Here is a 21,297-nt window from a genome sequence, read left to right as displayed (position 1 = left end):
TAATTTATGCTGAGTTAAATGTACTGTTTGAACTTCTATCTAACAGGATATGAGAACTGGGAGGTTGTGACACAAAAGAGGCCAGCTATGGTGCCATGTAGGAAAAGTGGCATTGCATTCTAGGGCCTAAAAGGCGTCATAGCTGGCCCCTTTTCAGTCCATCATATGACATGGGAAGGAGGTTGAGGAGCATTTTATGCAGTCTAAATTCCCAAGAATGCAATGCCACTTTTCCTACATGGCACCACCTCCCATGTCATATGATGGACACAAAAGAGGCCAGCTATGACGCCTTTTAGGAAAAGTGGCATAGCATAGTTGAATTTAGGCTGCATAAAATGCTCCTCAACCTCCTTCCCATGTCATATGATGGACTGGAAAGGGGCCAATTGAATAATTGTTAATCTGAATGTACTATGTAAACACTCTTGTTATGTGTGTTCTGATTAAGTTCTCATATCCTGTTAGATAGAAGTTCAAACAGTACATTTAACTCAGCATAAATTATCATAATTTATGCAGGGGTAAATTTTAAATAGGGGGGGGGGGAGGGGTAATAATAAAGAATTATCATAATTTATGCAGGGGTAAATTTTAAATAGGGGGGGGGGAGGGGTAATAATAATGAATTATCATAATTTATGCAGAGTTAAATTATGTAAAACTCTTGTTATGTGTGTTCTGATTTAGTTCTGATCTCCTGGTAGAAAAAGGTCAGAAAAACCTATGTTTTGTGAGATTTTGCTATGTGAAGGACCAAAATGCTATGTTAAGGACATAAATGCTAAGTTTTCCAAGAATTTGCTATGTTTTGCAAGAATTTGCTATGTGAAGGACATAAATGCTATGTTTTGCAAGAATTTGCTATGTTTTGCAAGAATTTGCTATGTTTTGCAAGAATTTGCTATGTTTTGCAAGAATTTGCTATGTTTTGCAAGAATTTGCTATGTTTTGCAAGAATTTGCTATGTTTTGCAAGAATTTGCTATGTTTTGCAAGAATTTGCTATGTTTTGCAAGAATTTGCTATGTTTTGCAAGAATTTGCTATGTGAAGGACATAAATGCTATGTTTTGCAAGAATTTGCTATGTTTTGCAAGAATTTGCTATGTTTTGCAAGAATTTGCTATGTGAAGGACATAAATGCTATGTTTTGCAAGAATTTGCTATGTTTTGCAAGAATTTGCTATGTGAAGGACATAAATGCTATGTTTTGCAAGAATTTGCTATGTGAATGACAGAAATGCTATTTTTTGTGAGGTTTTGCTATGTGAAGGACAGAAAAGCTAAGTTTTGCAACTTGAAGGACATAAGCAGCCTTCCTAATGTAAGAATTTGTCAGACAAAGGACATAAGTCACCTCCCTTAAGTTAGATTTTGTTAGATGAAGGACATAAGTAGCCTTCCTTAGACCAATTTTCAGTGACTTCTGTCCTAATTAGGAATGACTTTGTTTTCTTTCCATGATCCTTTTCTTCATATAAGAAAGACATAGGTCCCTGGTTGATTTTAGGATATTTTATAATTTAAATTTTTAGATGGTTTTAATGTTTAAGTTTATGTGAAGTGTTCTTAAAACCATAATTACAAGATCAATACAATAATCTCCTCCCCCCTTTCATATCAAACTTGTATGTGTATCACCTTTTGATTATGGATTTTATTTTTAATTTTTATAAATATGACATAAAAACTACATTATATAACAGTATATGAATATGAAAATATTGTAAATATATAATTTTACTAAAATACAGATCTATATTCCATTAAATGTATGTGGATCAACAATTTTTAGGTCTATATGTATCTTGAGCTTCAATTGGAAATCTAGAAGAAAAAAAATAGTTATTAAAGTCTCTTTATAAGTTGAACACGTTTATCTATAACAAGGGTGATTAGATCTATGACAGTAAAGGCTTACAAAACAAACGGTCAGACAAACGAACATTAACACATTTGGAGTAACGACATTTATATATTAAGCATTATTTAGAAGTTTGGACGAAAATTTCCTAAAAACTCAAGTGAATTTGATTTTTCTACCATAAAAAAAGAGTCAAAAGATAAAAATAATTGTGTTTAAAAGGACTTATTGTAATGATTCTAGAGTTGATACTCTTTCTAAATTGTACATTTCTTTTACTGAAAAGTTTGATTTCTTTGGAACACCTTAATGCAACATTACTATTACAAAAAACGATATACTATTACTTGGATGTTGCACCAAATTTTCATGGACAATATACCCACGTATATCCTTTATTAATTCGTATCTATTGCGCTACTATTATGAAACGAGTGAATAAATAGTTAATACCTGATAAATTCAGCTTCACATCCATAGGCTTGTGGAGTTAGCTTGATCAATGTGTGGAGAGGCACCTGTACAAATTATAAAATTACTCTGGGATCTAAAGGGATAAGACAAACATTGATATCAATGCATATCACCATTAATGATACACAAGATTACCCCTGCTTTTGATTACAATTAGTGGTTGAATGAAACGTTTGAACCAACCAATCAAAATTTTATAAAACTTCGAAGACTAGTGTAATAAACAGCCCTATGTCATCTACCAACCTAAAAATAAATTGTGGCTTCTCCCCAAGGGGAGAGTGGATGGTATCAAATTGCTTTCTGCTCTTTAATAGAGACTTAGCTGTGTTAATATTTCCAACGCTATTGGCTGATATTTGAATACCCTATTGTAAGTCGGCGCAGGGTCCACGGGGTTCGGACATACAGTTATTTAATCATATAATTGTAGAACACAGCTCCATTAAAAAAATCTTTTTCAAAAATTTTTAAAAATCCAATTGGGTTTTGACAAATTTTTCACCTTAATATAAGGAAGATCAGAAACTGGTTTGTCCAGGAAATATCCAAGTATGCACCTATAATTAAATATATCATTATCTCAAATTTAATACCAAGGGTGCCAACATCCATACGATTAAGATGCGAAGTCAATTTAAAAATGAAAAATTTCAAAAACGGAAAAATAAAAATAAAAAGAAGAATATGATAAAAATTAGAAAATTACGAAATTAAAACCATTGATAACCAAAAGACCGCCTGATCAAACAAGTTGTATGCTGATTGCTCATTGCAAAGACGTATCTTTACTAAAAAAATAGCAATTTACCTTAAATTGCAGCCGAGAAAATTACATTTAAGTAAATAATTGAACTATAGTATACCTGAGAACAGCCTGATGTGCTACGAGTAGAACATTGCCTTGACGTTCAAGTTCCATCATAACTGGCTCTAATCTAAATAACAGCAAAAATACAATTTTGCCAGATCTAGGGAGGAGATATTGTACTGTAAATTATACAATTGTTACACTCTCTAGCCTACAATTAAAATCATACCTGGCAACAAGGTCCTGATAACTCTCACCTCCAGGATATCTATATGTCAGCTTGTTACACTCTCTAGCCTACAAATAATACAGATAAATAATCATTGTTGTTTTTCTTCAGAATAGGAAACATCCCCAATCCTGATAAACAGTTTACTTTACAGTCCAAGGTCCCCTTCCTCCCAAACAACCTAGGTAAAAAGTAAGTAAAAGCTTAACAATTTAAACATGAATATAGTATGAATTCTTTACCTTCAGAGGGGAAAAACTACTTTATATCAGAGGATAGGATTGCAATATAGATTTGAATTACTTAAAGTAGTAAAGAATCACATGAATACAGAATTTAACTGATCCATATTTCTTAAAAATTCAGGAAACAAAACCTTAAATTCTTCTGGGTGATTTGCTTCAATTTCTTCATATGTAAGATTCTCCATTTCTCCAGCATCTATCTCATTTAGAGCTTTCCATCTCTCCTATTATATACATATTGATTGTTAGACAATAAATATATTATATCTGAAGCCCTACTCAGTAAATTGACCTAATAGAAATATGAGAATAGAAGCATATTCTGAACCCTTTTTTCGTCAAATCTAAGAAGGAACATTTCTAGCAGACAAAAGTATTGTTTACTTTCGACTCAAGCTGATGTGGATTCTTAAAAAATTATAGACTCGCTACTCGATAGTGAGGCAAAATTATTTTTGTGAAAAATCATCCAAAAGCACATTAAAAATCTACAAAAATTAAACAAAATCATATGTTAATAACCCTTTTAAGATTTTATTTAATTTTTGTAAATTTTTTTATTCGATTTTGGAGGATTTTTCACAAAAATAATTTTGCCTCACCAGCGAGTAGCCAGCCTAACATTTTTTTTAAAGAATCCACCTCGTTTCAAAGCTTTAAAATTTAAACGAAATTTTTGGGCAATTAATTCTGATTCCGCAAAGCTTTCTACTAAGAAAATATACTGTTTACAGCTGACTTTTATCTATGTATGAAATGAAAAAAAAACATGCATTCGTAACAAGATGTGTATTGTGTACAAAATTTCTACCAATGAAATTAAATGTATGTACCGATGCGATTCTCCTATTGGCTCAATCAGACATTCCCTCTCTTTCTTAGTACCTTTATTATTGACCTATAACAACACAGTGAAGGAATAATCCGGCCAAATTTTAGGTTATAATAGCAGAATACATAGGATAAAGCAAGCTTGCAATTAATTTCAAGGTACAAATATTTCTTTGCTAGTATTATTTAGATGAACCATATATGACTGAACATAAAAAAATATTCGTTTGCTAGAAATTCCTTTTAATTTATGGATTATTTTGTATGGCAGTCCATCTAAGGTCGTTTATCTATGTATTTGTTTAGCCATAAACAATCCATAGCTTAGGTTTTGTAACTTTGGGTTTGTTTTGGTTTTTGATTTGGGTAACATTTTACATAATATATGCCTAAAACACATTTTTTTTTTCTACCTGAGGTGCATCAACATGTAAAGCTGTTTGGATAGTTCTTTTCAACCAGGAGGTCCAAACCCTGCAATTTAAACAAACGTGGTTTCCCTCAAAGTTCCTCGTCAAGCACTGAAATCCCTTCCATTATATTTTTAATCAAATTGAAAATAAGGAATGGGTATTATTTTGTTTGTGTATACTGGATAGCCACTCAGAGACTTCCGCAGGGGTTAGCCTTAGAAAAATGAAAATAAAGGAGGTATGTTCATTGCTCGCTAGGCACTTTAAGGTAAAGCACAATTTTTAATTATTTTATCAAATTACGGTCAAATTTGGGGTACTGAATTTGGATTGGTTTGGTTCAAAACTAGTATTGTCCAAGCTTTTCAACCAATAATTTTAATCTACCGAAAATTCCAGAACAATACCTGAGCCCAGGAATGGTTTGTCCATTGAAGAAATAAGCCAGAGCCATGGAATAATGTTCCCCGCGGGATGTCAAATCAGAGTCTCCTCCTATCCTAAAAAGTGTTAGAAGTATTACTATAATTCTGAAACATATTTACAATATAGGGTGGATCAATTTCAAAATTGTAATGTGCAACTATCATCTACTGTTAAAACCAGGGGATTTGATTAAGCAAATTATTTCAATTTGAAATTTCTGAAAATTTTAATATTTTGTGGTACACCACTTGGCATAAATCTTGTTTTGTGCTGTAACTTAAGGGAATTGGGTAAGAAAGGGGGGGGGGGGGAATTACCACTTTAAATTGTTTGTCAGAATCGCTGTCCCTTGTCCCTGAAGAAACCCAAGAAGTATAGATCTATGCATCTTCCTGATTTCGTCTTATAAAAGTATTAATACTTGAGAAATCCCAAAAATAACTAAAGTTAAGGTCGTTTCTGCAAAATCTGCTGGTTTTGATATACATTTAAGGATTTTTATTGTTTGTCTCTTAATTAATGTCCAGTTTTAATTTCAGTTTCAAAATCTAGGGATTGGTTATTTATTATGAGATGGTAGAGGTACCCTTCTCCAAAATAGCCTTGAACCTTTCCTGGAGCTTTAAGAAGTTTCACTATTAATAAGAAACATAACGGTCCAGCGTAAGGACTTAAGGACAGACACACAAACAGACAGAACGACATCCTATTTCTTTTATATAAGGACAACACACATGTGCATGCTCATAATGAGAGCTTGTCTTTGAAGTCAAGATTTGATTACAGAGATGTAAGCAAGAATGAATAGAGATGATCTAGAGACATACTCTCTAAATCAGCCAATAGGAGAACAGTGAAGGTACATTCCAGACATGTCATTGGTTGAAATTGTGTACAGATTTTGTTAGGAAAAGGCATATTTTTTCTATATCGTTCGTATAGTGAGTCGCATTTCTTAAGATAAAGCTGCTTTTCTTAGATAAATTAATTACTACTATAGTGTGAAGCACATAACAAAGCCTCTAATAAGTTAGTCATGAATAGGATTAAATTCTTTAGGATATAGTTAGCTTTCTTGAAATCATATCCTTGGAAAATTTCTTAACTTTAATTTCTTGTATGCAAAAAAAAACTTTTTTTCCTGCTACTTAGAGATACATTTTTAAGTTTAAAGAATTTTGGGGTCAGGTGAACCATCTAGATATAATATGTCTATTTTAGATTGAGACAAATTAAATCTTCTTGTATTAAACACGGTTCACATCTCAATTCTAAAGTATAGCGCAGTATATTTATAAAATACAAAACACTTATTTTTTATTACAGCTTTTGACTACATGAATGCAGTTTATAAAATATATGTATGTACAATATTAACTAAATTTATTTTTAAATTATACTGGAAATTGAGTCATTCAAAAGTTAAATAAGTGCTACAAGTGCAAAATAAATTAGTTCTAAATTTGGTTCAGGAAAAAATATTAGAAATGTTCTATAAGGTAAAAGGTACTTCCCTGAAAGTGCCTTGTGAGCATAGAACCCCAACTTCCTTCATTTTTAAAAATAAATTGAAAATATGGTAGGGAAGTAGTTTTTTCTCATATGCTATTAACACTTGTGTACCTGTACTTACGGTTCTCTAACCCTACAAGGCTAAAGGCTACCCTAAACCCAATATAACCTACCTAACCTAAAGTAAAAAACAATCGCATGAAAACTCTCACAGTATTCCTTATTTTCAATTATTAAAAAATAAGGCTCGACTAGGCACTTTGTCGTAAACTGTCATTTCCCTTTAGATCCTTCTTTATGTATGAAATAATCTTGAGAATAAAACTGTTTACAGAGTTTTATGATCCTTGTAATTGTAGTTTAAGGCTTGGTTACTTCATATCTAAAGATTCAAGGATGGGATGGAAGATAGAACAATATTGCTTAAGTTATTCTAAGTCAACAAAATATTGTACATATATGAAAAAATCAAATTAATGAAAATTGATCAAATGCTTGCCGCTATAAAATTTTCTTTAATTGTGTACTGACCTAAATCTAGCCCAAGACTTTGAACATATATTCATTTGAATGATTTATAATTAAACATCGATATTAAAAAAGCATTTGATTGAATACCAAGAGGGATTTTATTTTTAGATTTACGATCGTGGTATTTAGTCGAAGCATTTGAACAAATAGAGCCTGAATTTAATGCTGTTTAATTTAATTTCTAGCTTGGCTACAAAATCTGATTAATTTACACTAGATTAAAATCGGATATAAGGCATAATGAAAAATCTTGTTTCGAATTCTGTCCCATATGTTTATAATGCCACTAAAACAGGAATTAGTCCTATAACTTTCTATTTTACTTTCAGCGGAAAACTGTCATCATAGACAGAGAGGAATTTACCTGTTAGTAACATTGTACATAGATTCTCCATGTCTTGTTAGGTAGATAGTTCTGGGGGTAATATGTACATTCATTATCCAGTACACAATCTAAATATTAGACGTTCGATAGACACGATTAATGCAGATTAATGTATACGTGGATATTATGACAGGGAAAAATTTAGATTGCTAACATGAACATCACGTCAGTTCATTCATCCAGTAGAAGGGGAGTTAATAGGGTAAAGGAGGTCGATGTGGGGATCGTTATATACATACAACTTTCAACTTACTCGATAATCTAAGTAATAATAAAACCATTGCGTACCTTTGATTGTAGATATCCTTCGTGTTTGTGTATGACATACTTCTCACCAGCATTGAAAATTTTTATAAATGTAAAGTGTCCCTCAAACTCCTCACTGATTGGCTCATAAATATCCTAAAACAATGGCCGATAAATTGATTTTATTTTGAATATCCCCAATGATGACACAAAATTATCCCTTCTGTTGATTACAATTAGTAGGTGAAACGTTTGGACACTCAACTTAATGAACAAACCAAACAAGTTTTAAAAGCTATTGATCTATTGATCAAACCAAACAAAACATAAGTATCAAAGTTGTTAAGCCAACGAATAATAAAACGTTATCATAACATTTAAGGGACTAGTGTAAAAACAGCCCAATGTACGCTCCCTCCCTGTAACTAAAGAGATAAGCCAAGAGATCATAAATTTATTGACCACTAAAATTGGGTTTTACAAATAATAAAAGTAAAAATGACAGTTTTTTTCTTATCTAAGGTTAGGTTGATTAAGGGTTGGTCCTGGGGCTAATAAAAAAAATTTGGTTGGTCCATTTATGGGTATGGGTGAAATGACAAAATATTTCAGCAAGTGCCTTGACGAGCAGAGAAACCCTCTTATTTTAAAATAAAGGGGGGAGGCGGATGTGCCACTTTTTGATACCAAAAGTAAAACGTGCATGATCTCAGCCCATAAAAGAATTACAGCTCTATAATTCTGCACAGCAGTTGCTTTAGTGGTGAACAATATGGAACTGTGAAGAAACGGCGGCGGAACCGCCGCTCCCGTCGAATTTTTTTGCCTCTTCTCGCCATAATAGACAATTTTCAATCATCTGAGATAAACTTTTTTTTCTCATAAAAATTTTGCTTATATTTTCGCTTGACACTTGTAAGATTTTACACTTGCAATTTATTTTAATATTGACATGTTTGAAATATTACAAGTGTCACGTAAAAATATAAGGGAAATTTCTATGAGAAAAAAAGTTTATCTCAAATGATTGTGAACTGTCTAATTTGGCTAAAAAAGGCAAAAAAATTGGCGGGAAACGGTGGTTTTCGGCAGGAGCGGCGGTTCCGCCGCCGTTTCTTCACAGTTCCATATTGTTCTTTATAAAAGCAACTGCTGTACCGAATTTTAGAGTTATAACTCTTTCATGGGCTAAGATCATGCACGTTTTACTTTAGGTTTCAAAAAGTGGCATATTCGCCTCCCCCCTTTAAAAATAAGGGGTGGTTGGGAAATTAGGGTTTTCATTTACTAATTATTACTCAAGGCCAAGGTAGGTTAGGTTACATTGGGAACAGCTGGTTAGTCTCGAAGGGCTCCGTGCAAGGGTTAGGCAATTTGAAGGGAAGCACCAATATTTGTTTACCTCATAATGTCTTATCCTTTCAAGGAAGTCTGAAATAGCTACATCCCCTTCTACGCCTAGAAACAAATTAATTTTAATAATAAATAAGTAAGTAGGCAATAAATTTAATAGTTAATAACCTCCTATAAAGGGGTAAGATGCATGTGTGTGTTCGTATAACAAGAACGAATTAATTTTTCATTCAAATGGAAGCTCCATTTAAGTTGTTATTTTTATCTATTAACCTTTTAATCTGGACAACTTCGCTGCACTGTTAAGAAAACCTATATCCCCATGTTACCGAGATCTTAAGCTTCATACGGACAGGTGTCGTTCTATTTTATATCATTGATTTTTTCATATCCTTCAATACCTCTTTTTCTGTCTATCTATCTGTCTATCTATCTGTTTATCTATCTGTCTATCTATCTGTCTATCTATTTGTCTATGTATTTGTCTATCTATCTGTCTATCTATCTGTATATCTATCTGTCTATCTATCTATCCATCTATCTGTCTATATTTCAGTCTATCTATCTGTCTACCTATCTGTCCATCTATCTGTCTATATTTCAGTCTATCTATCTGTCTATCTTTCAGTATAACTATCAGCCTATGTATCTGTATAACTAACTGTCTATATATCTGTATATCTAACTGTCTATCTATCTGTCTATCATCTGTCTATCTATCTGTCTATCTATCTGTCTATCTATCTGTCTATCTATCTGTCTATCTATCTGTCTATCTATCTGTCTATCTATCTGTCTATCTATCTGTCTATCTATCTGTCTATCTAACTTTCTGTCTAATTATCTATCTATCTATCTGACTATCTATCTGTCTGTCTATCTACCTATTTACCTTTATAATCAGGGCTGTGAACTTTAACTTCTCTGACATTAGATTCCACAATGTTGTCAGAGTTACAGATACTCTCTGAATAGTACAATTATTTAGATTCCACAATGTTGTCAGAGTTACAGATACTCTCTGAATAGTACAATTATTTAGATTCCACAATGTTGTCAGAGTTACAGATACTCTCTGAATAGTACAATTATTTAGATTCCACAATGTTGTCAGAGTTACAGATACTCTCTGAATAGTACAATTATTTAGATTCCACAATGTTGTCAGAGTTACAGATACTCTCTGAATAGTACAATTATTTAGATTCCACAATGTTGTCAGAGTTACAGATACTCTCTGAATAGTACAATTATTTAGACCATTTGATGTTTTCCCTGAAAGAGCCTAGTGGGCACAACTTAAAAAAAAATTAAATTTAGTATAAGGAATTGAGTGCCCCAACCAAACCTAACTTGACCTTATGGCGTCAACAAAAAAACTAGCTTCCCCCATCTTTTTAAAAGAATCACTTTGAAATAAGGGGGAATTAGGGGGGGGGGGGGGACTTTACCAAACAGTTATACAGACACCTACCTCCCTTCCTTTTTCAATGATCTCTTATCTTATCTTATCTTATCTTCTAAATTATTTTCTGCTACTTGGCTGTGATACTATAAGCGACATCATTGGTTGATTTTCAATGACCCAATATAGAAAGGTTGCACAAGGTTGATGGGGAGATACAGTTATTTAACCCTTTCTCCCTCTAGTGTTTTACTCTAATCTTTATCCGACTTAAAGGGGAACCGCTGATTTTTTATATATTGTCCTTCATTTCGCTATTTTTATCTTTCCTTTCTATACGGTTTTAATATGATATACATCCTTCCAATGATCCTTCCAACAATAATCCCTCCAACTTAAAAAAGAATTTCTTGCAGACCATTTTTATTTGTTATTTTGAACGAAAAATATCCACTCAAAATTCTACGTCCTAAATAGTCAACTATATGTGCACTGTGGAACCAATAATGTAGTAAGATTGTTCCAATACTGTGTTTCTATTAGTGTTTAATAGTTTTTCTCGTATTCATTCGAATCCAGTGGATAGTTCTCATCCATACGAAAAAACGATGTCCACCATCGTATTATATCCAGCTTTCTACGAATATAAAAATGTAATCGTTTTTTTAGTCGATGCCTTTGGCACCTCGGGGCTAAAAAAACTAGTTTTAATCTTATAATTGTACATTTTATATCCGCGGAAAGCCGTTTATAATACGATGCGAGAAATAACTATTATAGAATCGTATTATAGTTTGCTTTTCGCGGACATAATTTTTTTATCTATTTTTTATTCTAATATTCGTAAAAAATTGTCTGTATTACGATGCTATACATGATATTTCAGTATGGCTGAGTAACGTTTCTGATACAACGGATATTGATCAGTTTCGAAGCCATGCTGGAAAAAATCTTACCAACCTAGAAACATGCATTTCAAACCATTTTTGTAAACAATCTTGTCGAAGACGATCTTTCTTCTCTCCCTGGTCGTATTTGTAGCATCAAAAATAGCCACACGACCGCCACTTTTTATCCATCCAAGAGCATCGTCCAATGCTGCCTAAAAGAACATAGATACATCCATAAGTAGCAAAGTTGCTAGATGTAAAGCTAAACAAGCGTAATTACAAAGGGTTTGCTATTGATCGATTATATATGTGAATCACTGCAGAGCTAAGCTTTAAAACCAACGCCATATCAATAAGGGGAGGGTTTTTAATGCAACCATCTCGTAATCAATGTATAAATGGCACTTAGAATTCGAATTTCGATCTCAAATTTTGCATGAGTAATCCTTGGTAGGTCTATTTTCCCTAAATCGAACAAAAAGTTGGAAAAGTAACGGCTGGCAGCTGGCGGCTCAGCCGTTTAGCCGTTTTTTGCCTATTTTCAGGGCAAATTCATCATTAATTACGTAGGAATCAACTTTTAAAAACATATTTTTGGTTTAATTCATGTTAAATGATAGCAATAACCATTTTTTAAATTTCTAGTACCAGCTGCTAAACGGCTAGAACCGGCTGAAAACGGCTGGGAGCTGCCAAGAGTATGAAGAGTTGATAGGGCATGTGACATGTCTAGGGGTAGGTTTTTATGGTTGCTGAGCTCAAAAATGCTACCAAAAATAGTGGCAGCCCATCCATATGGCAGCTGGGTAACAGCTGCAGCTCAGCTGGTAGCGGCCAAGAGTAGAATGAGTAGATAGGGCTTGTAACGTGTCTAATGGTAGGTTTTTATGGGTGATGAGCTCAAAAATACTACCAAAAATAGTGGCAGCTCAATCATATGGCAGCTGGGTAACGGCCCCTGCTGAGCTGGGAGCGGCCAAGAGTAGAATGTGTAGATAGGGCTTGTGACGTGTCTAGGGGTAGGTTTTTAGGGGTGCTAAGCTCAAAAATACTACCAAAAATTGTGGCCGACCATCCAAATGGCAGCTGGGTAACAGCTGCAGCTCACCTTGGAGCGGCCAAGAGTAGAATGAGTAGATAGGGCTTGTGACATGTCTAGGGGTAGGTTTTTAGGGGTGCTGAACTCAAAAATGCTACCAAAAATAGTGGCAGTCCATTCATATGGCAGCTGGGTAACAGCTGCAGCTCAGCTGGGAGTGGACAAGAGTAGAATGAGTAGATAGGGCTTGTGACGTGTCTAGGGGTAGGTTTTTATGGGTGCTGAGCTCAATACTACTACAAAAAATAGTAGCCGCCCAACCATATGGCAGCTGGGTAATGGCCGCAGCTCAGCTGGGAGCGGCCAAGAGTAGAATGAGTAGATAGGGCTTTTGACGTGTCTAGGGATAGGTTTTTAAGGGTGCTGAGATCAAAAATACTACCAAAAATAGTGGCCGCCCATCCATATGGCAGCTGGGTAACGGCCGCAGCTCACCTTAGAGCGGCCAAGAGTAGAATAAGTAGATAGGACTTGTGACGTGTCTAGGGGTAGGTTTTCGGAGTGCTGAGCTCAAAAATACTACCAAAAATAGTGGCGGCCCATCCACATGGCAGCTGGGTAACAGCTACAGCTCAGCTAGGAGGGGCCAATAGTAGAATGAGTAGATGGGGCTTGTAATGTGTCTAGGGGTAGGCTTTTATGGTTGCTTAGCTCAAAAATACTACCAAAAATAGTGGCCGCCCATCCATATGGCAGCTGGGTAACAGCTGCAGCTCAGCTGGGAGCGGCCAAAAGTAGATGAGTAGATAGGGCTTCTGGTGTGTCTAGGGGTAGGTTTTAATGGGCGCTGAGCACAAAAATACTACAAAAATTAGTGCCGTCTCTTCTATATGGCAGCTGGGTAATGGCCACAGCTCAGCTGTTTTTTGAGGCTTAAAAAATTGATTATTTTAGTGGAATTAAACTTCTCCCAATTAACATTTTACCTTTTTTTCATTGATATATTACTAATAACTCTTTTTAATTACTAGATTTCACTGTTTCAAGAGCTGAAAACTACCAAAAAACGGCTGAGAACAGCTATCAATAGCCAAAAGTATCATGTGACGTGTTTAGGGGTAGGTTTTTATGGGTGTTGAGCTCTAAAATACTACCAATAAAAGTTCGGGCCTGTCTATATGGCAGCTGGGTAACAGCTACAGCTGAGCAGCAGCCCTTACCATGCTGCCATGTGGATGGGCTTTTCTATTTTTGGGAGTATTAATGAGTTTGGCACCTATAAAAACTTACATCTCTTTGACACATCACAAGCTATGTCTTAAACGTTTACTTTTATCTGTTGGTAACTGTTCTCAGCCAATTTCAGCCGTTTAACAACTAAATCAATACATTGATAAGGTGTTGTTATTAATAATATAAAATGGCAATAGTGTATTTATACTGAAATATTCAATATTTGGTTATCCTTCAATAGTCCCAATAGTCAATGAGTCTTAAATAACGGTTTACTGCTAAGCTTAGCTGTTACCCAGCTGCAATATGGATGGGCGGCTACTTTTTTTAGTAGTATTTTTGAGCTCAGCACCCATGAAAACCTACCCCTAAACACGTCACAAGCCCTATGAACTCATTCTACTCTTGGCCGCTCCCAGCTTAGATGCAGCTGTTACCCAGCTGCCATATTGATAGGCGGCCACTATTTTTGGTAGTATTTTTGAGCTCAGCACCCAATAAAACCTATCCCTAGACACCTCACAAGCGCTATGTACTCATTCTACTCTTGGCCACTCCCAGCTGAGCTGTAGCTTTTACCCAGCTGCCATGTGAATGGGCCGCCACTATTTTTAATAGTATTTATGAGCTCAGCACCCCTAAAAACCTACCCCTAGACACGTCAAAAGCCCTATCTACTCATTCTACTCTTTGCTGCTCACAGCTGCGCAGCAGCCGTTACCCAGCTGCCATATGGATGAGCTGCCACTATTTTTGATAGCATTTTTGAGCTCAGCACCAATAAAAACCTACCCCTAGACATGTCACAAGCCCTATCTACCCATTCTACTCTTGGCCGCTACCAGCTGAGCTGCAGCTGTTACCCAGCTGCTATATGGATGGGCTGCCACTATTTTTGGTAGCATTTTTGAGCTCAGCAACCATAAAAACCAACCCCTAGACATGTCACATGCCCTATCAACTCTTCATACTCTTGGCAGCTCCCAGCCGTTTTCAGCCGGTTCTAGCCGTTTAGCAGCTGGTACTACAAATTTAAAAAATTGTTATTGCTATCATTTAACATGAATTAAACCAAAAATATGTTTTAAAAAGTTGATTCCTACGTAATTAATGATGAATTTGCCCTGAAAATAGGCAAAAAACGGCTAAACGGCTGAGCCGCCAGCTGCCAGCCGTTATTTTTCTAACTTTTTGTTCGATTTAGGGAAAATAGACCTACCAAGGATTACTCATGCAAAATTTGAGATCGAAATTCGAATTCTAAGTGCCATTTATACATTGATTACGAGATGGTTGCATTAAAAACCCCCCCCTTAATGTTGGCCCGTGCGTAACTTCGTCTGTAAGGGGAAGTTCTTATCGCTAGTTTAGTTGATTTTCTATTGATCTGATTTTTTAAATAAAGATTCTTAGGACAACAAAGTACCTCATATATTATAAGCGTAGAATCTCTATATTACCAAAAATGTAAGTATGTCCTAAACAGAATCCTATATTTAAGCAAAATTGCAACCATTAAACATATAATCTTGTTGAGACATTTCAATAAATATTCTGCTTATTAACAACAAATATATAACAATAAAATGTAAAAATAGATTAAAACAAAATTATTGTTAAAATATTGAGTATATTTCTCTACGTCGTACCCACATAAAAAAATTACGCAATGGAAAACTAGCGTTTAGTGTCATGTCAGACATGAGCAGCCGGATATTTGTTTTATGTGTTTTTGCAATATACTAAAAATCACTTATGTATCTTTTATGTTTGTTTACTTCTTACTTACTTCTTACTTACAAGCTCTTGTAAAAAGCTGAAACGATATGATTCTCCTTTACAGTTTAGCTTCTTATAGGTTTAGGGAAGTTTCATAACTAGTTTGGGGGTGTGGGGGAATACCTCGTCCCCCCCCAAGAAAAATTGCCCCTGTATGTTCAACTTAGCTCTCACTGGAAGGCAAAACTGCAGTGGATCCTACTGCAGTACTCACTTGATTTGTTAAAAGTGGGTAAGATTGAAATATTGATTCCTTATTGTTTCTAACTTTGAGATTTATCAATTTCGCTAATTTAAATCCTTTTACTCGATGTTGTTTTGTAAAGCAAAATAAAGATGACATACATTTGAACTGTAGAGTGTAGAAAGCTCTTAGAAATAGGCTGCATAATATGCAATTTATAGACCTTGTACTTTTATATTAGGGTTAAAAATACTTCAAATTTTTTTACATTTAAAATTATGCAACGAAGTCTGTATTTCAATGTATATGCTAAAAATGATTGATTTATGCTTAAAATTCATGGAAATTTCCTTAGCCTTAAAAAAAGAACTTTTTAAATCCATTTATTTCAATTTCATTTCAATCGAATCTGTTGGATAGCGGATTTGGGCGTATCAGCATAACATTATAAATACATCTTTCTTTTTCTAGCTTGATATCTATCTATCTCACCTCCATACAAGCTTCCATCGTGGCCAACTCTCTGCTGTTAGGGAAATTCTTTCTATCTATCTTTCTTTATCCATTTTTATAATCTATCTATTTATCTCACCTCCATACAAGCCTCTCGAATAGCTTTGGCCTCTCTGTTGTTTGGATCAAAGAAATCATGTTTTGGTTTCTTGACAACCTCATCTTGAATTTGTCTCCTAAAATAGTTTTTTAAAAAACTATTAATATCCACAGGATTATAATAGGTTTTCGGCCATAATGAAAAATCATGTATAGCATAGTATTACAGACAATTTTTCACGAATATTAAATTAAAATCATAAAATTAATACCCGTTTTGTTAGCCCAGCCTTCAGCTCCTAGGGTCTAACCAAACTGGTAGCTAGAGGCGAAGTAACTAAGCAACTACTTTAACATTTTTTTGATGCATATAGTCTTTTTAAAACGCTTTTAAATAAATAATGTTACTAATGCAATAATCAAAAACAAATAATTTAAAACAGATTTTCCTTAAATTAGTATGTCAAGTTTAAAATCGTTTTATGTAAACATGTGTACTTGTAGTCTTGCATATACTATACATATAAATACATATATTATATATGTATTTATCTATAATACAAAGTAGCTTGATGTCTGTCCGTCCGTCCCTTAAGATCTCGGTAACCACTGAACCAATCAGATTCTACTCTTCAGGGAATATACCTATAGGTCCTGTGGTGGTTTTAGGCTATTTTCTTGGGAGTGGGACACCCCCAACCCTCCCAAAAATAAAAAAATCCTCCCCTTTTGAAAAAAAATGTTTACGAATTTTGCGAATTTTTCGAATTCGCCATTTATTCGCAAAAATTTGCGATTCATTCGCATTTTTTTTCCGCTGGGTAGGTGTTATTATACCTCTTGGGGCAAAGCCCCTAGAGGCTAGTATTTAAGTTTTTAGTTAACGAATGATATAAAAATGTCTATAAAACATTGTGGACCAGAATCAAATTCTCAAATATTCTGGAAAATTATCGTTATTATACAGTTTATAAATTATATCAAAGATTTATACAAAGTTTGAAAGCTATAGGATGATTCTTAATATAATTAGTATTAGAAGAACGTCGATATGCTGTTATAGCTTATATATATGTGTTTAGGGTTAAAAAGTTTAAAAAGAAAGTACAAAAATATTTAACAAGGACAAATAATATTTTAAACATCGCAGCAAATATAAGCAAATACTATTTTCAATACTATATAACCAAGGATCTTAAAGGAATGGACAAAAATCTAATATATGTATATCCCCAATGAAATTTGACTAAATCAACCCTTATATAGATTAAAATTATCGGTTGAAAAGTTTGGACACTGTTAGTTTGTATCCACAATGGGAAATTAATTCAATATAAGAGTTTTCACTGAAAAGAATTGAAAACCAGATTTATCAAGAAAATTTGACCAAAATTGTAAAGAGATCATGGTAATATAATTTAGAACAAAATTAGTTCTATGAAAAAAATCATTTACGTAAAAATTAAATAAATTTAGTACATCACAATGTAGTAATATTCTGTTATAATCACTAGAAAAATCTTTTTTAGAACTTCGTCAACCCTTCTCATATATTTTTAAATGCCACCTAAATTCAAGGGGTTCTTAGATTGTTTAATACATAAATATCACAGTAGAGTTTCTATACATAAAATGACATTTTCTTGGAAAAATATTTCTTAAAACCAGCCATCTAATAACAAATTTTTCTGTCTGCTATATTCAAAACTAACTCAGCTAGTTAGCGGGACATTGATGCGCTAGTACCCAAAGTCAGGCAGAACCTGCTGAATTCTTGCACATTCCTTTTAAGCCAGTACCCAAAGTCTGAGACTCTTAAAAATTTAATATTTGATCCATTGTCCCCTCCCTTACTCCCTGTGAATGAGCTCATAGATAAAAAAACGTACTTATAGACATGAGGTGGCAGTTTTATTTACAGTCCTATATGACAAAACAATATATAGGATATTAGAATATGCAGGAATGGATTTATTATTACTAGGATCTTACACCAGATTAAAAACTTGATAAAATAGGCATGAGTTTGGAATTATAAGAAAATAAAATTAGAGTGAGACAGACAGCAAAAAATCTAAAATTTAATCCTTCTGGCCAAAAGTTTAAAAGCTGGAATTAACTAGTTTTTTTCAACCCTTTTATTTATAAGCAAAGCTTCTCTAATTTAAGTTCATTTCCCATATGGATTCGAAACCGATAAATGCCCAGTGGATTAGAAACAATTCTCAGCCATACTGTAAAATCATGTAACGTATTAAGACAAACTCCTAAGAATATTGAAATAAAAATCACTACATGCCACTGCCCTCAATGCTCTAAAAAGCTTTTAGTACTTACTTTTGTAAGTATTAGTCTGAAAGAAAGTAGATATTTGTTTTTTGATATATTAGTATCCTCAAAAAGCTTTGGCGAGCAAATAAACTCCTACTCTCCCTTATTTCAATAAATTAAAAATAAGTAGAATTTTTTTTTCGTTTACTTGTATATTCCTTTAATCAAGAAAAGCTACGTTATAACTGGGTAGCCAAGCGGGTAGAAGCACCACAAGTGCGGAGAATAAAAAAAACTGTACCTAGCCCTCTCCTATTTTTAATTAATTTCAAAACTAGGGAGTGGGTAGTTTTTCATTACAGTACTTTTAATGGGGGATTTATTTGTGTTTCGCTGTTTATGGATGTGGTTTTGATCACTGTTAGTAAATACTAATCTTACCTGTAATCCCCAGCATTGAACACCCGAGTATTCACTCCAATCCAATTCAAATATCTGTTCAGTTTGATTACACATCAAAATATTATTTTTTACATACAATAAACTTAAATTATAATTCAAGGTATATAAATAAAGTAGTAAGGTTTTTGTCTGAAGATTAAGATCTCACTAAATACTAAATTGATTGGGTTCTCTATTTTAGGCAAGTTTCACTTAGATCCTTTGATCGTTTTAGGCTACTTTATTTCCAGATTTGTGCCTTGGAATGATTTCAAGCTATTTTTCTAGCCCCTCTCTGCCCCTTTCTAATACAGGGACCCTAGATTCTAGGGTTATAGCCGCTAGTAAATAAAGCTAATTTATAATGTGTTTCCTGGTCAGTTTTTTCGCAATGTAAGTTTTACCCCGGGCAGGCAAGCCGACCATCACTATCACCTGACCTGGACCTCCTTTAAAAAAAATGGGTTCAGTATGGTGCTTTCCCTCAAAGAGCCTTTTTAGTACTGAACCCCTTATTTTTGATAATTTTCTTTCTAAGCCTAGGGGAATACCCTGCTCTACATTAATATGCAACAACTGAAAAAAAACTCGCTCTCTCCAACCTGAAAAAAGGTTGCAGGGGGGGGTCTATGCTCTATGTAGATAAAAATCATTGAAAACTATGTCTAGCATAGTATTATATCCAGTTTTCTACAAATATAAAAGTGTACAACCTTAATTTTATATCAGCGGAAAGCTGCTATAATACGATGCGAGAAATAACTTATTATTATTTACAGTCAAATGTTTCTTCACTCTCAGCGTAATTTCCACTTTTGGTTTTAACGAGGGAGTAGGTACGAAAAACGTTAAGTATCGAGTATCAACTCTACTTAAACAAGGATGAAAACATCTTCAATTAGCAAAGCATAAAAAATTGTGTGACAAACGGGAAATGTGAGTTATAGAGTGTTAAAAATCAACTTAACCTTTCTGCATATAATATATAAATGAAATATAGGACTGTTGTAGCATGACCGATAGATAGACGGAAAAAGTAAATTGTTTACTGGTTACTCATTGATGTAAGGAATATTAACAAAAAAATAGCCGCGAATTTTACGTTTTCCATTAACCGTTTCTTAGACAGGCGGCCGGAACGGACATTTAACTATGTTACTAAAAACCTACCCGAGGCAGTTGTGTTCTCGGCAATGGCACCAACCAGATTCCTGATGGGGGCTATAACCCCCCGGGTGGGAGGGGCTGATACGGGGCTCATCTTTATACAACCCCTTATATGGGATAGTTTAATTTTATCTAAATGTTTTAGTGTTTTTAATATTCATTTATCTGAAATTTCAATAGCAAATTAATAACTACTACAATTTATATGAGTTTTGTTACTAATCATCTATTAAATAAATATAAAATGAAAAACAGCCAAGCAAATGGGAAAGCGAGTTAATTGAAAATCTTTACACGAAAATTGAAACATATCTTTAATACCTAGCAACTAAGCACAAGTATATTTCTCTAACAGAATATCCATTTTAAAAAAACCAGCTTAACTATCATACTGACGGACATGGTAAGTTGTGGAGTAGGAGCCCAATTGATCATATGAATTTTTTTGCCCATTCTTTATATCTTGATAAAAGAAATATATAAAAATTTGTTTTTATAACCATCTGTAGATGTATACATAATTTTCAAAACAAAAATAACTAACTGAAAATAACACATTAAAACAGTTTCAAAATACAAGTTTTCTGTTGTATATACATACATATATTATAATCAAACATTCTAAGAGCTGCGCTTTTAAACTAAAACAAATTTTAAAATAATTCTAAGGTTCTGTTTTTAAAGAAAATTTTTTGAGTTGAATCACACAAGAAAAACATGCATCTCATAATCTAAATTTTAATGTTACAACATTGAAACGTATAACTTTAGAAATTAATTTAAATACCAGGCCCATAGATATAGTAGACCTAGATGGTCAAACTGGTCCCAAAATCCGTCAAATTTGAAAATGTATTCGAAGCAGACAAATCCTTTTGTTTATTTAAAATTTATATTTTTGTTTATTTATATACGACTCGTTCCAATTATACGAGCGACGAAATTTTTCTACGATAAAATTTACCGACAGCTAACTTTATCCTAAAAAATTCAACTTTCGTAGCTGACTTATTAT

General features: G+C 33.7%; 1 protein-coding gene across 2 annotated transcripts; it reads right to left on the bottom strand.

The window, feature by feature from the left end:
* Positions 1-1,468: 1,468 nt before the first annotated feature.
* Positions 1,469-20,452, bottom strand: LOC145311941 (6-phosphofructo-2-kinase/fructose-2,6-bisphosphatase-like). 2 transcript variants are annotated; one of them, XM_080151004.1, is made up of 17 exons: positions 20,286-20,452; positions 19,492-19,564; positions 19,116-19,172; positions 16,444-16,540; positions 11,687-11,828; positions 10,214-10,288; positions 9,371-9,426; positions 8,011-8,124; positions 7,702-7,790; positions 5,276-5,368; positions 4,869-4,929; positions 3,756-3,848; positions 3,380-3,447; positions 3,206-3,277; positions 2,845-2,899; positions 2,319-2,383; positions 1,469-1,828 (listed from the first exon to the last, which is right to left on the bottom strand). In XM_080151004.1, exons 1-17 carry the CDS (start codon positions 20,374-20,376, stop codon positions 1,783-1,785), a joined length of 1,347 nt encoding a protein of 448 aa, XP_080007130.1. In that variant the 5' UTR covers positions 20,377-20,452; the 3' UTR covers positions 1,469-1,782. The 2 variants fall into 2 exon arrangements, with proteins under 2 accessions (XP_080007130.1, XP_080007131.1); XM_080151005.1 differs by lacking the exons at positions 16,444-16,540; positions 19,116-19,172; positions 19,492-19,564; positions 20,286-20,452 and adding an exon at positions 16,344-16,376.
* Between the last annotated feature and the right edge of the window lie 845 nt (positions 20,453-21,297).

This window comes from Acartia tonsa, chromosome 2, assembly GCF_053477335.1.
Source record: "Acartia tonsa isolate MP-2025a chromosome 2, ASM5347733v1, whole genome shotgun sequence".
Lineage (NCBI taxonomy): Eukaryota > Metazoa > Arthropoda > Copepoda > Calanoida > Acartiidae > Acartia > Acartia tonsa.
The sequence above is the reverse complement of the archived record's forward strand: the minus strand, read 5'-3'. Positions and strand labels throughout refer to the sequence as shown.

Bases quoted from the DNA above. Each gene is read 5' to 3' on its own strand.
- LOC145311941 (XM_080151004.1), bottom strand. From the start codon at position 20,376: ATGAGCCCCGTATCAGCCCCTCCCACCCGGGGGGTTATAGCCCCCATC. The intron at 19,173-19,491 runs CAGGAAACACAT...AATCAAACTGAA, and splicing joins TACATTGCGAAAAAACTGAC to CAGATATTTGAATTGGATTG. The intron at 2,384-2,844 runs GTGAAAAATTTG...TAATTTGTACAG, and splicing joins CTGATCTTCCTTATATTAAG to GTGCCTCTCCACACATTGAT.